Below are 15,727 nucleotides of genomic sequence, written 5' to 3' on the forward strand. Positions count from 1 at the left end.
ATGATGATTGTGAAGCTTGGTTGAAGTCGTGAAGTTAGAGGGTGGAAGAGGGTGGGATATTTCCCAGGGAATGTCTTACTGCTAAATGATGAACTAGCATTCAGCTGAGTCCTCAAGTGTTAACACATTTTTGTTAATGTAGCCTCACACTGTACAAGGCAGCATGAATGGAGGGAGGGGAGACAGCATGGCAGACAGAGACACACACCCTGTGTGTGTGGGGGGGAGAGAGAGAGAGATACGCATTGCCCCTTTAAGTATGCTGACACCATTCTAAGTACATTGCCTCAAATATCAGGAAGTTGAGACAGCAGCTGCGGCCAGCGTCCTGAGCCCTGTCCCCATATAGAGAAGGGGTAAGCGGGGGGGGGGGGAGTAGAGGAGTAGATGGGAGGGGGACACCCTGACATTAGTCCCCCTCTTCCCCCCTCCCATACACAGCAATCAGGAGGCTCCCGGGAGCAGCTCCAAGGCAGAGGGCAGGAGCAGCACATGGCGGGGGGAGGAGGAGGAAGGCAGGACAGCTGAACTGCCAGCAATTGGTAGCCTGCTGGGCGGCTGCTGCACAGGGAACTTAGGGGAGCGGGGAGCTGATATGAGGGCTGCCGGTCCACCCTGGTTCCAAGCCCCCACCAGCTAGCTGCAACGAGCTGTTCTTCCTGCAAGCGGTGGACAAAGCAGGCGGCTGCCAAACAACATTATAAGGGAGCATTGTGCAACTTTAAACGAGCATGTTCCCTAATTGATCAGCAATGTAACAACGTTTACCGGGACAAGTTTAAGTGAGGAGTTACTGTACTTGAACCTGCAATCGGACCAACCAGCATTACTATTATTTATTTGTATTACCAAAGTGCTAGGTGCCCCAGTCATGGACCCGGACCCCATTGTGATAGGTGCTGTACACAGACCAAAAAGACAGTCACTGGTCCCAAAGAGCTTACAAGCAGTAGTTTCCCCAATCCTTACTGTTTATTATATGAATTCAAAAATATTCTTAAAGCCAACATTGCAAAAGTTTACAGTAAACATTTAGAATGAATTTAAAAGATACTTTGTAATAGGGAATCAGAACCACTGCACTAGCTTCACATCCATGGGATAGGTCCACCACTGGTGCAAACTGTCCTAGCTCCACTGACTTCAGTGGTACATTGACAATTGATGTAGACTACAATCTATCCAAATTAGGAATTATTTAACATTGTGTAGTTAAGGGGGCATCTTTTCTTTCCAAAAATGATTCATCTGAGCCCTGGTATATGATTGCCAATAGAGAGCCAGAGTTTGCCAACATATACCATTCTGAAGTATTCAAGATACACTACCAACCTATTCCCTACTTGAAACAGGAAGTAAGTATAACAACTTTGTGGTATGTATTGGCACGCAGATTTTTAATAGTGATATCCATAGATGGTTAACCATCCTATATTGGCGATCTCAACCAGAAACAATTATTAGTGTCCCCCAAGTATCCGACCCTTGGGTGAATTTTATCTTTCCAGAGATCCATGTGCACAAATGGATTGGAGGTTGTCCAGTCGTGGAGATGTCCACTGGTATACACCCATTTTTTAAAAAATGAGATTCACATTGACACATCTGTGTGGATGGGGTCTTTTTGGAAAGCCACAAAAGCCTTGTGTTTGGTTCATCATGTCCCAGTCACTTGCCACATATAGATCATTTTAAAAACAAAACACATCTTACTGTTCAGTTGTTTTGTACTTGATTAATTTAAACTTGGCAAGATTTTTTAGAAGATTATTTGAGAGTGCTATAATGAGTCTCCATATATTCTGTTATGTGTACCCTAAGTACTTAAAGCAAATTCTTGTTGGCTGCATGCACCTAAACATGCCAGAAAAACAGAGAAATATATTCAATTTCTCTACCACACAGAGGTTGTCCACCCAAGTTCTTTGTTCCCATGAAGAATCTTAGAGGATATTTGCCAAATCTCCTATGGTAGATGCTGCTGAGGGATAATTTTGGATAGGGCTTAATGGTCACGGATCATAGTCCTCATGTTGACATAAACACTGTGGTTTCCTGACCCAAAAGAGGCACCTATGCATAGTCCTCCATGTGAATTGCTCCTGCTCCTAACAGTTGTTGCCCTTAAAAAAGAAAAACAGGTCATATGTCCAAATCTGTGCGACAGCATAACTACTTCTGCATTTAACTTTGAGTCTTTTTCCAGCATCTAACAGAAACATATAATGGTTGGGAACAGCTGCAGAATGAAGACTACTCAATAAATAAATATATGCTACAAACACTTCCTAAGGAAGCAGAGTGGGCATAGTATTATAGGGACACCCATTTTACTCTTCTGTGTTGTTACAGTTTTTTAACTAAGCATTGGAATATAATACTTCTTTGAGCTCAAATTTCTGAATGTTGTGACAAAAGCAGGGTTAGTAAACTGAAACAGATATTACAGATGTCAAATAAATTACAAATCCTAATATACAAATCACTTCTTACCTCTGAACAGGTAGTCTTGGGTTACCGACCACTGTAGCTGGTGGTCTGTCAGAATGGGATAACTTGCTTTTAACTTCATCTTCATATAACCCAGCCAAAGCCAACTACATACAATACCAGACTTTTTAGAAAATCGATAAGACTAGAGATATAAACTATACAAAGAACAAGAGAATAAACATTGTATTCATTGTTTTAGAAGCCCAGGTTCCTTATTGATTTAGAAACACGAGTGACATTATTCAAATACTCAAATATTTGTCTGGATACTTGTACTCTGAAATAAACACACTTGTATTTATTTACATATTAAAATAAACACAAGTCTGAATTACCTCATTAAATATGTAATAAGGCTACATTAGCACAGAATGACTAGACTTTTATAAAGAATACATAGAGAGCACTCACATTACTTGTAAAAGGTTAAGACAAAGATATTCTATGTTCATGTGAAGCAATAAGCCACATTACTTTCAATAAGGTTGTTAGAGAACACAACAGTAATAGCTTTTGATTTATATTTTTCAGTTTCTACATAACAGGTTTATAACCAGGACAGAATGTACTAATATTAAGACCCAATTTAGCAAAGCACCTTAGCATGTGTTAACACTGACTTCAGCAAGTGTTTAAAGGCTTACACCCAAGCGTAATAATCTGTATTAGAAAGGCTTTTCCCAAGGATAGTCCTAGATGCTGCCATTTCTCTGGCAGATTCAGCTTTAAAAACAGTATGCGAAGGTATACCAAATACGACGTTTTTAGTAGCTTGATTTCTATTGTCTTTAACAATGTTGTACTTTGGTTCTGAGACAAAAAATTTAATGTTTTTTAAAATATTAAAATTTTTGTCTCAGAACCAGAGTTCTAAAATTTGATTCTGCTGTTCCCTGGAGTGATATTAACATTTCACCACATGGTGCTGCAGGGCTGTAATTCTACTATGGTTTGGCTTACAAAACAACAAACATTCAAATAAGGAGAGCCCTCTGCAAGACAAACTGTTTTAGAATCACAGTATTTAATACTGTAATAAGTGTTGTCATGAGATGCTTGTTATCCAGGAAAGTAAACTAGTTGAAGAATTGAGGCTATTAAGAAAATTGTACAGAGTAGTTAGACTGCAATAGAACTTTTAAAAGACATCCAGTGTCTCAAACTTAATATGCATTCTACAGATTTGTGCTAGTTAAAAAGGGAACTTTTATTTCAGATACATTTAACACCATGAAAGACCATCTACTCAAAAAGCCTGCTTAACTACAAGTCCGATCTTCAACAGCTGGAAACCTGAAGATGAATGTAACTACTGTATGCTTCAATTAAAAATGTTATTCTCAATAGACTCATAGGCTTTATCAACAATAATTAACGTGCCTAATATTTAGTAAGTAGAAAGGAAAAATGGTAAGGACTGGTCAGCAAAGTACTGGCCTTGTGTGTAATGTAAACAAAAACAGTAACACTGCCTAGAGTTTCATGTTTCTTTTAGTTAAGTAATAGCTAAGGGTAGGTCCACACTTGTGTATTGTGTAGAGTACACACAGCACGCCCAATCAGCAAGGGTATAAAAATAGTAGTATAGACAATGAGGCATGGTTGAGTAGAGCAGAAGGCCCTACATGCCTGAATGTTAAAAGTATATACCCTACACAGCTCTTTACATGCCCAAGCTCTTTACATACCAGTAGATCTCTGCTGGAGACTTTCATTTCCACAGCGAGTGTGGACATCACCTGCCCTTCGTTGCGGCATGTAGCTACATGCAGTGGCATTGGAACTATTTTTATTGTGGGGGTGCTGAAAGCCATTGAACAAAACGGTATACCCTGTATATGATGGAAACCACTTCAAGCCAGGGGTTGCTAGTACACCCGCAGCACCAGGACCCCTGGCTACACATACCCTTCATGCCGCTGCAAGCATGGTCAAGCATAGACATGGTTTTAAAGAATTTTATTTGGAAGCCTTTCATAGTTTTAAAGTTGGTGGGGAAAATGAATGCTGAAAACGAAATGGTTACAGCTGAGAAGATTTTATATCCTTTCTTTGCAGGAAGCTAGAAATGGGAGCCAAACTCTCTCCAGGCTGGGGCACCTCTCCATTGCTCCAGTGTTTGAAAGCCAGGCTCATCGGTGCAACAAGAAGGTTTTTGGATTAAGCAGCTTTATTCTGGCCCTGCAAACAAGAGCGGGCAGCCTCATCGGGCCGGGCTATTAAGTCCTGAAAAATGTGGGTCTCGTGAGAGAAGGGGTGTGACACAAAGCCGCCTGGCGGATCACCCCACGCCCTATGGCACGTTACGGCCCCGTGGGGAGGAGCACGGCGGCGGAGGGCCCAGGGGCAGGGTGCCAGGTGTGTGCATGGAAAGGGAAGGCAGCAGCCCCGCGCCAGCGCTCAGCTCCCAGTGCCCCGCTCCGCCGGGAGATACAGCCCGCCGGGGAGCGCCCTCCGCGCGCCTCCCACCGCAGAGACTGGCCTTGCCCAGCCCCGCCTCCCCCGGCCAGCAGCCCGGGGCAGCCTCCGGGCTCTTGTTCGTCGTTCCCGGGTACCGCCCCGGCCCTTCCGTACCTGTAAGTCCCGGGCCGTGGGTGGCCGGGCAGTAGCCCGGGGCCCTTTTTCCCGCCGCGGCCCGTCAACCGCCGCCTCTTCCCGCTGGCCCGCGGCTTCCCCGCCGTCCGCCATCTTCAGCAGCACGGAGGGAGCCGCTCCCCGCGGCCCGGCCCCGAGCGGCGCCCTGCGGACCTGGAGGGAAGCGCCGCAGAGCGCTTCCGTAGCCAGGCTGCCATAGCAACGGGAGGAGCGGGACTGGACCAGTCCCCGAGCCCTAGCCCCGCCCCCTCCGCAAACGTGTGATTGCGCGCGTGCCTGCTCCCCTCTGTGTGCGCGCGTGCACACACATATGGCCTCCCCACCCCGGCCCCCATGTGTGCAGGGCCCAGCGTGCCGCTTTGTATGATTGCCCAGCTTCCTGTTGTGGGCATGCGTAGGTGCTGGGGGTGCTGCTACACCTCTTGGCTTGAAGTGGTTTCCATTACATACAAGGTTTACAGTTTGGTTCAGTCACAGTGTTTTCCCCAGGAATTGAAATTAGGGGTGGGTGTTTGAATTTACAAGGGAGTGGGGTCAGGGCCAATGAGGGGTGAGACTATGGGCTGTATGGCACCATAGTAAAAACTGAAAAAATGTTTCAGGACCATTTTATTAGATTTAACTCATGTTTTAAAATCATCACACAAATTAAAGTTGGCTACTCAAGCCTTCTAGGAAGCACTAGATCTACATCCTTCTTGGTTTCTTGTTATAATTTTGCACAACTCTGTTAATAAACTTCTTGAATGCAATGCGTTCATCTTTGGTGGCTTCTCGTGTGTCTGGTACTTTCATTCCTTCAACTGATATTCTTATTAGTTTATTCATATGATCAGGCAGGAGGCAACTTCTTTCAGAACACAAAATTCTATTCAACGATGAACAAGAACGCTCAACTGTTGTGACTGAGAGTAGCAAGAGATGAATTCCTACTTCTTTCAGCCCAGGAAACATAGCACAAAGATTGGGTCGAGCCACTAATGATAAAAAAGAAGTTGAAGTCAAATCTTCATTCATTCATCGTATGATATTCCACTCTGTGTTCAAATTCTCTGTTCTGTCCTGAGCATGGCAGCCCCATTGCTAGTAGTGCCTCATTCCACTCAGCTGTCGGTGTTTTATAGGACAGGGATCTGTAAAAGCTACGTAGAGGTTGAGTAGAATCTAGAAATCACTCTTGTAGATTTGTAACAATCAAGTCTGTGTACTTTTTCAGTTGTCTTGACAAACACTTCTTGTCCGCTTCACTTAAGGATACAATATAAATGCCTTCATTAGTCAACTTCTGGACTGAAGTCTTTGCTTCTTCCAGCACTTTTTCAAGGGCTAGCTCTCTGATTGATCCAAATATAGCTTCTATTTCTGGACAAAGTTCTACTACTGTTGTAGCAGATGCCTGGATGCATTGTTTAATGACCCAAGTGGTTCAAGTGGTAGACTTATAAGAGAGAGAGAGAATGGCAATGATCTTCTCTGAATGTAGTAGCAAAAGTAATCCCTCAGCCTCACTACTTAGATCCATCCCATCTTGGTAGATACTTTCCAAAGCCGGTAATAATGGCTAGAGTAATTTTAAGACAACAGCCAAGGATCACTCATGAGAAAGCCAGAGGGTTTTCCCAGGTTGGACTAATTTGAACTTTAGTCCCAGTGTAACTTCTATATTTTCCAAGATATTCAGTCTTTTTGGACTCTTGCTGAAAAAAGAATATACTGAAGACATTAAATTTATAGCTTTTTAAATGTCTTTTGAAGTGTAGTACTTGTGGCACCTTAGAGACTAACCAATTTATTTGAGCATAAGCTTTCGTGAGCTACAGCTCACTTCATCGGATGTAGCTCACGAAAGCTTATGCTCAAATAAATTGGTTAGTCTCTAAGTGCCACAAGTCCTCCTTTTCTTTTTGCGAATACAGACTAACACATCTGTTACTCTGAAACCTTTTGAAGAGTATGCAGCTCGTACTAGTGCTAGTTGGAGTAGATGGCCTCTGCAGTGTGTATAGGAGAAATTAGGGTTACACTTTTCTCTGAGCAAAGCTTGTGCTCCACCATGTCTTCCAGAGAAGTTTGCAGCTCCATCAAATGCATAAGCAGCCATCTGTTTGGGATCCAATGGACAAGCATTTAACTCTTCTAAGATGTGGGTTGTCACAGGTGCAGCCAATGTGTCTTCTATAACTTGAACATCTAGAAATGCATCAAGATAACGTACACAATGACTTAATACTTGATGCCCATTTGCATTGGTGCATTCATCAGCCATGTATGCTGTCAGGGTTCCTTCCGCACCCTGAACTTTAGGGTACTGATGCGGGGACCTGCATGAAAGACCCCCTAAGCTTATTCTTACCAGCTTAGGTTAAAAGCTTCCCCAAGGTACAAGCTTTGCTTTGTCCTTGGACAGTATGCTGCTACCACCAAGCATTTTAAATAAAGAACAGGGAAAGAGACCACTTGGAGACGTCTTCCCCAAAAATATCCCCCCCATGCCCTACACCCCCTTTCCTGGGGAAGGCTTGATAATAATCCTCACCAATTTGTACAAGTGAACACAGACCCAAACCCTTTGATCTTAAGAACAATGAAAAAGCAATCAGGTTCTTAAAAGAAGAATTTTAATTAAAGAAAAGGTAAAAGAATCAGCTCTGTAAAATCAGGATGGTAAAGACCTTACAAGACAATCAGATTCAAACCATAGAGAATCCTTCTAGCCAAAACCTTAAGTTACAAAAAGACACAAAAACAGGAATATACGTTCCATCCAGCACAGCTTATTTTACCAGCCATTAAACAAAAGGAAATCTAACGCATTTTCTAGCTAGATTACTTACTAACTTAACAGGAGTTGGAAGGTTGCATTCCTGATCTGTTCCCGGCAAAAGCAACACACAGACAGACAGAACCCTTTGTTCCTCCACGCTCCAGATTTGAAAGTATCTTGTCCCCTCATTGGTCATTTTGGGTCAGGTGCCAACGAGGTTACCTTAGCTTCTTAACCCTTTACAGGTGAAAGTGTTTTGCCTCTGGTCAGGAGGAATTTTATAGCACTGTATACAGAAAGGTGGTTACCCTTCCCTTTATATTTATGATGTATGCAAATTTTTGGAACTTGGTAAAAGAATTCTTCACTTTTTCAACTGTTGAGTCTTTCACTGTTGCATCGCATGCTTCTAGCCATCAGTTCAGTTTCTTGCAGAAAGATAGTGAGCATTTGATGGTCTTGTTTGGAACCAGTGTTCAACTTCAGGATGAACAAGTGACAATGCACTTAACATTGGCCTCCAGTTTGTAGTGTGTGGTATCTCTTGCTTAAATAGAAAGTATGATGCCACAGCCATGTTTGTTCTCATGAACTGTGTTGTGTCTCCAGCATTCTTAACAGCCTCATTAAGTACTTCTAAAATTGGCTTTGAAAGTGGGGTTATAAGGCTTTCTGCATGTTGATGCAGTCCAGAGGCATGGTGTTTTGCAGCCTTTTCACATAAAGGGTTAAGAAGCTAAGGTAACCTCGCTGGCACCTGACCCAAAATGACCAATGAAGAGACAAGATACTTTCAAATCTGGAGCGGGGAGGAACAAAGGGTTCTGTCTGTCTGTGTGTTCCTTTTGCCAGGAACAGATCAGGAATGCAGCCTTCCAACTCCTGTTAAGTTAGTAAGTAATCTAGCTAGAAAATGCGTTAGATTTCCTTTTGTTTAATGGCTGGTAAAATAAGCTGTGCTGGATGGAATGTATATTCCTGTCAGCATTGGCTTTGCTGATCAGTCTGACAAACCAAGCTCCTCCACTTTTACCAATTATAGCATTGGAAAGCTTTCTTTCTTCATCAGCTTTTTTGCAAGGGTGCACCAGTAGCCATCTTTTGTAACTTCAATAAATGGGAACACTTTGACTGACAAACATCAGGCCTACTAGGAAACATATTTATATAAGTTTCCATTCCCAGTCACAAATCTAGCATTCTGGAGCAAAGTCACTAAAATATAGTCCAACAAACAAATATTTATTTAACATACCCCTCACTTTTCCCTCCACTGCACCCCACTCACCGGTGTTGTCCTTGGTTAGTGGAGACTCAGAGTTCAGAGGTGCTTTCACATGAGTTTACCTCCCAGGTGGGGGGCAAGAAGGCACCTTGCTCATTCCTCCAGCTGCTCACTGTTCGCTCTGGCCACTGTTGTTTGTTGTGCCACCGTTCACTCCATCACTCTGTTGCCAATGGCCCTGCACCATCACCTTCTGCTGCCACCTGCCACTGTGACCTCTGCGAGTTGGTCTCTTGAGGGTCCACCCAACTATCAGTGATTTCAGTTGAGCTCTCAGTGGGGGAGCCTCACTGCTTGTGCAAGCTGGGCCGTCTCTTCCACAGAAACAGTGTCCCACGGCAGGTCTAAGTACTTTGACCTGATAATCAGTAATTTCAGCTGTAGTGGTCACTTAACAAAACAAAAGACTATCTATGGAGCCTAATCAGATCTGTATTTAAACAGCGGAGAGGGGCAGGTCAAATAGTACTTGTGACTCAGGCAGACCATAAAGCAAAACACCTGTCCCCACCCTCTCTCTTGATGCCCTCAATCAGCACAGGCTAAGTACACTTCTACTGCCCTTTACTCATACAATATGAATAACATTTCATTTCCCCCCCACCCCATTCAAGTGATTTGTAACCCAACCCCAGCCAAAATTTATCACTTGGGCAACACAGCCCTGTTTGCTGGATACCTAAGTAGATTAGGTGTGAATGTAAATATAATCTGGTCCTGAAGCCTTTCTGCCAGCCTCCAGCTCATCACTAGCTGTCAGGGAGAGCTCATTTAGACTTTGTTACAAATCATAATTTGAAATTATTAGGTTGGCCAACATTGCCAAAATGAATGCACTGACATTGTCAAAAAAAAAACAACAGCTGTATAAGGAAGCTAGTCTATGTCCATACTTTTCAAATCAATTATACTTTTTCAGATACACATTTTATCATACACTGTATATGCTTTTAAAGTGTGTATTAATATTTCCATTTCAATTCAAATTTCCAAAAAATCACTAAATTGGCAACACTGCATGTAATTAGTTCACAAAACTGAAGTGGGGGTCTAGGGAAATCGCTGGTTCAGTGGCTCTCAGCAGCCCCACTATACAAATTGTTCCAGCACCTGTGTGCATATGCCCACCTGCCCATGTATGTGCACTCACTCCTGTGTGTGTGCCCACAGGCACCCATGTATGTGTCTGCCTACTCATGTGTATGTTTCTGCCTGTCCCCATGTATGTCTGCACATGTCTGCCCCTGTGTGGGCCTGGGTGTGCTTCCTGCCCCCCAGAGTGCATGGGTGTGTGCACCTGCCTACCACTGTGTGTGTATACATCTGCCCACCCCACGGGTGTGTGACTGCCTGCTCCGTGTGTGTGTGTGCTCGAGTGTTAGAGTTGCCAAGTATCCGGTTATTGACTGGAACACCCGGTCAAAAGGGGACCCTGGCAGCTCCGTCAGCACCACTGACCAGGCCATTAAAAGTCCGGTCAGCGGCACAGCAGGACTAAGGCAGGCTCCCTGCCTGCTCTGGCTCTGCGTGGCTCCCAGAAGCAGCCGGCATTTCCCTGCAGCCCCTAGGCCAGAGGTGGGCAAACTACAGCCCGCGGGCCACATCCGGCCCGTGGGACTGTCCTGCCCGGCCCCTAAGCTCACGGCCGGGGAGGCTAGCCCCCGGCCCCTCCCCTACTGTCCCTCCTCCCTCGCACTCTCAGCTTGCCGTGCGGGTAGCACGGCTTGCGCCTGCCCACCTCCCAGGCTTTCCAATAAGCCTGTCCTGCCACTCTGAGCGGCCTGATAAGGGGAAGGGGGGTTGGATAAGGGGCAGGAGGTCCCGGGGGGCAAGTCAGGGGACAGGGGGTGGTTGGATGGGGTGGAGTTTCGGGGGTCAGGGGCTGTCAGGAGACAGGGAGCGGGTGGGGTTGGATAGGGGGTGGGGTCCCGGGGGGTTGGAGGGTCCTGGGTGGGGGCAGTCAGGGGACACGGACACTAATTAGGTCAGCATTAACTTGTATGGCTTCCCATCCTACTTAGAGAAACTCCCTAGCAAAGCATAGCTGGGTGAACATCAGGAGGAAGGGAAGACATAGGGGACTAAAAAAGGCAGTGGGGGCGGGAACAAACCTATTCTCTCAAACCCACAGAGGAAAACTGATAAGGGAACTTGGCAATCGGAAATGTACACCATTTCTAGTCTTTCATGTGGGAACGATGTATGTAAGGGACAACGTGGCTCTTTATTTCCAAAATCCCCATGGAAGTTTGTGCCATGAGGCTTGAAAGATTATTAAAATACAGTTAATATGTATTTTTAAAAGTATTGAAAGACAGCACATGAAATTGTTCTGATTGTCATTCTGAAACAAATCATTTTAAAGATCTTCCGTAAATTGTGTTGGGATTTATTAAACACTCTTGTAAAAATTTCCTGTTTATGGATGGGCCAATACTCCTTTTAATTGTTTTGGTTTCCTTTTACTGATTTCATTTTATGTATAAATGTGTATATTCACATGTGTGTGCACTATGGAAGTTTTTGGGGGGCTGATCATGCATTCCCTGCACACCCAATATTTCTGTTGATTCCAAAAGTTGTGAAAGGAATATAAGATCAGACTCGTGGAGTGTTTGTGAGCTACAGCCTGTGAACTCTCTTGGTGGTTTGTAAATCTGACAATCTTTGAAGAAACTTTCAGTTATAGTCCCAAACACAAATCCATTTACTTTTTTCATTCTTAACTTTACCTTCCTTATTTTTGCAGCTCTGCTGCCTCCAAGATTCCTAATAATTTCAGGGATAATAATGCATGTCTAGGCACAGTAAGATCAGGCCCTCTGTGCACTGTAGCATCCCCTCCTGTGAGCAGAGGGTACAAGAACCTGGAAGGATTCCCGCTGGGAAGGTGTGAAAAGGGGCACACCACCTACATGACATCAGTTCCCTTGATCCCTTTGCCTGACCCAGCAGAAGCCCATCAGTGAGTGCTCTATAGAGTTATGGTTTCATACTGTGGGAATAGGAGGCTGGGGTTTATCCTTCAACTAATGTGGGCTTGGAGTCAACTGGAGTTTTTCCATCAACTTCAGGCTCTGGATCAGACCCTGAGTGAATAAAGTAATGCAGGCAAGGTCAAAATTCACTTCCCCCCATCTCTAAGAAAGGTTCTGGAGGCAGCGACCAGGAGAATATTCCCTTGTAGTGTGGCTTCCTCAGAAGCTATGTTGCCATAGGGCTTGAGATAGAGAAGGTAAAAGGAGGTCCTGTATGCCCTGTGTCTTTGTCATTCTCAGAGAATAAACCCTGATTTTGGGGCCCGAACACCTTGGCACTTCTTGGAGGCTAGAATGGGAGGGAACATGTGCCTCCCACCCCAGCAGAAGAATTACAAGGAAACTGTGTTAGAGTGGCATTTCTTGTACTCTAAATTGTTATAGGCCATGTGGTGAAGATAGGCCCCAGCACCCAGCACTAGTGGCATGTGAGTCAGCTGACCCGTTTTAGGGAACATAGGAGCTGGAATTAGGGGTGCTGGGGGTGCAGGAGCACCCCCTGGCTTGAAGTGGTTTCCATCATATACAGGGATTACAATTTGGTTCAATAGCTCTCAGCACCCCTGCTATATAAATTGTCCAAGGACTCCTGTTAGAGAACCGTGGGCTTAAGCATCTACATTGTATTTTAACCCTATGTTAAGACTTCTGTAGCTCGTGCTCAAACCTAGGGCTCTGGAATCCACACTGCAGTGCACAGACCCAAGTCAAATTAACCAAGTTATGATTTGATAAATATGATTATCCTGTTTATATGCATGTATCATTTCTCTATCTAAAGTTATGAATATTGTCCATGGACTTGTATCTTGTACATGTGTTGTATTCCAGGGTAACTCCCATAAGATAAAATTTACATCAAGGCTAGACAACTGTGTTGATGGCTCATTAAGGTCATTTCACTCTAAGATAGAAGAAACTCATCCTGGCCAGTAGCCTTCCTGCAGACACCTCAGCAGTCTATTCCATCACTGTTGCAAACTTGATATAGGGCCTTTGCAATTATTTGTATGTGTATGATCTAGTAAACATTATTAACTCTCTTATTCTTTTCTTTCATTATTAAACCTTTAATTTTTAGTCGTCATGGTTGTATCACCACAGCCGTGCAGCTAAAAGTTGTGTAGCGTAGCCACTGTTTGTTGACTCTCCTGCCAACAAAAAACTTCTACTTCCAATGAGCAGCGTTTGCATTGTCGACAGGAGAGCGCTCCAACAACGCACTGTTCACACTGGCACTTGTCGCGGCAAAATTTTTGTCTTTTGGGTTGTTTTTTTATTAACACTTCTGAAAGACAAAAAATTTATTGTTCAATTGCCAGTGTAGACATAGCCTTACTAAAGGATTGGCATCAATGTGATTATTGGGTAAGATCTGAGTTATATATTGACCTGGCTATGTGGCTGATTTTCTGGGATTAGAAGAATTCTATTTTTGATTAAATTGGTTTTCAGTAACTACTCATCTTGGAGCCCAGTGTCTGAGTGGTGAGAGAAGGGTTGAAATGCCTAAGGAGACTGTGTCTTTAACTTCTTGTTAACCAGTGTGGTGAGACAGAAATTTACTTTTGTTACTGGCTTGGCATAATCTAATGAGATAATCACCAGTTTGAGGTGAGTCTGCCCTATTTCTCAGCAATTTGTCCTGAATTTGGCATCCTCAGCTGTGACCCACTGAGAAATGGTGACAATCGAGTCAAAATATCACATCCCAGAGTCCCTAGCACCAACTGCCCACCTACGCCTGAAATGCAGCTGCGAAACACTAGGACCGTGGTGCTCCGTGGAAAAACTTTACTGCTTGCCCTGGATGTTATCAGGAAGTAGCTTGCTTTGCAAAAGGCTTGTTCGGTTCACTCTCCATTGCAAATCCAGAAGACTCTCTGACAGTGTGCTTGCAGATCGGTGATCAGAAGAGAATGGGTTAATGTTGACCTGAGCTTCTGTTGTTTGCAAAGGAATGGGTGGCTTCTGTTTTCACTAGAATGGATTGCAGATTGTTGGATAAAGAGGACTAAGAAAGTTGTCCTACAGAATTGTGGGATACTCCTGGGACCTGAGTCAAGTGGGGCTGTGTCTACAGTGCAAAGTAATAAGGACTTGGACTGTGGATCTGGCTTAACTCGAGCTTGGACCCTCCAGCCCTGAGATCTGAGCCCTGGGTTAGCATAGTTACAGTGTTAACGCAAAGGGAGTTAGGCTTGAGCCTGGGCTCAAGCATGGGCTTATGTTGCAGTGTAGACGTACTCATTGACTTCAGTAGGGCTTCATGTAGAAGGGTTCTGCTTCCATGCAACAAATTCAGCATCAGGGTCATAGTCTTTTGTCAGTCACAAAGCCATTTTTGTTTTCATGAGGGTTTGCACTGTTCTTTGGTTTTCTGCAAGTGTTCCAAAGACTGAGCTGTCTTTGTGCTGGTCATATTTGCCCACATTATTGAAAATACATTTAATAATGTAAGTTCAGCTGTGGGATATATAAATGAAATGTAGTTGACCTTTACTTGACAAGACTTGTGTGTCTGCAAAGTTTTCTAACATGAAATAGAAACAGCAGAACAAAATGAAGGATAAAGAAGAGAGAACAGAAAAAAAAAAACAAAAAACCCTAGAACTATCAATGTTGTTAAAACCCTCACAGAACTGAACTGGTTTTAGCAGCAATGGACAGGGTCAAGGAGAATATTTAATGCCTTTGAAATGAAGGCATAGTTCATTTGAACTCCACTCTGCCTCATCTATGCACCTGACTGAGTAGAAGCACACCAAGGGTTCAAGAATACCCAAAAGAGAACAGATGCACAGAGAATAGATGAATCATTCCACAGACAATCCATTGCTGCAAAAGAAGTAAGGAAAATGTTTCTTTTTGATAAATATTGTAAAGGTATTTTTTAATGATTACATTCTTACAGATTTTGTAGATGCTTTCAAAAATCATGGGACAAAGTTAATCTTAGTTGGGCTATTCCTTTTTTCTGCTCTGCTACCCAGCTCCCTCTCCTCCTCAGGGCAGCTACCAGCGGAGAGAAACTTGGGCAGGCATGGAGAAGGATTAGGGAGGTGAGGTGAGAGTTGGAGGTGGACTAGGCTCCACAGGCTACAGAAGAGGTTTGGACAGTAGGCTGCAGGAAGGAAGCAGCAGCGTCTTAGAAGAGCAAGAAGGGCACGTTTAAGATGCTGGCAGTTAGTTTACAACAGCACTCCTACCAATGCTACCACCAATGGAGCTGCAATGATGGAAACATTTAACACAAGGCTAGTGTAGTCACAATCTGCATTAGACTATGCAGAAGACTCTATGCACAGGTGCTAAGTGCCAGGGCTTTGACTCTTTACTGTTTTTTAAGCAGAACTTATCAGGCCAGACGCAGCTACTAAGATGATTACGTTCTACCTAGAGAGAAAATAGTCCTAAAAATGCCATTTTTATCATATCTGAGTAACAGGCTTTTTTTTCTAGGAGCATTGATATTTTTCCATCAGGTTTATTTGTATATGTTTTCTTTTTAATATAGCATGCTACGAATATCCTCCTTTAAATATGTGGTAA

General features: G+C 43.8%; 1 protein-coding gene across 1 annotated transcript in view; it reads right to left on the minus strand.

Moving 5' to 3' along the window:
- Positions 1-5,181, minus strand: part of UBXN2B (UBX domain protein 2B) — a 28,194-nt gene extending 23,013 nt beyond the window's left edge. The window contains exons 1-2 of the mRNA XM_077808991.1: positions 5,068-5,181; positions 2,494-2,597 (exon numbers count right to left, since the gene is read on the minus strand). Coding sequence (XP_077665117.1) covers positions 2,494-2,597; positions 5,068-5,181 — 218 coding nt within the window. The remainder of the gene's footprint in view (positions 1-2,493; positions 2,598-5,067) is intronic.
- Positions 5,182-15,727: the final 10,546 nt, after the last annotated feature.

This window comes from Eretmochelys imbricata, chromosome 2 (genome assembly GCF_965152235.1).
Source record: "Eretmochelys imbricata isolate rEreImb1 chromosome 2, rEreImb1.hap1, whole genome shotgun sequence".
Lineage (NCBI taxonomy): Eukaryota > Metazoa > Chordata > Testudines > Cheloniidae > Eretmochelys > Eretmochelys imbricata.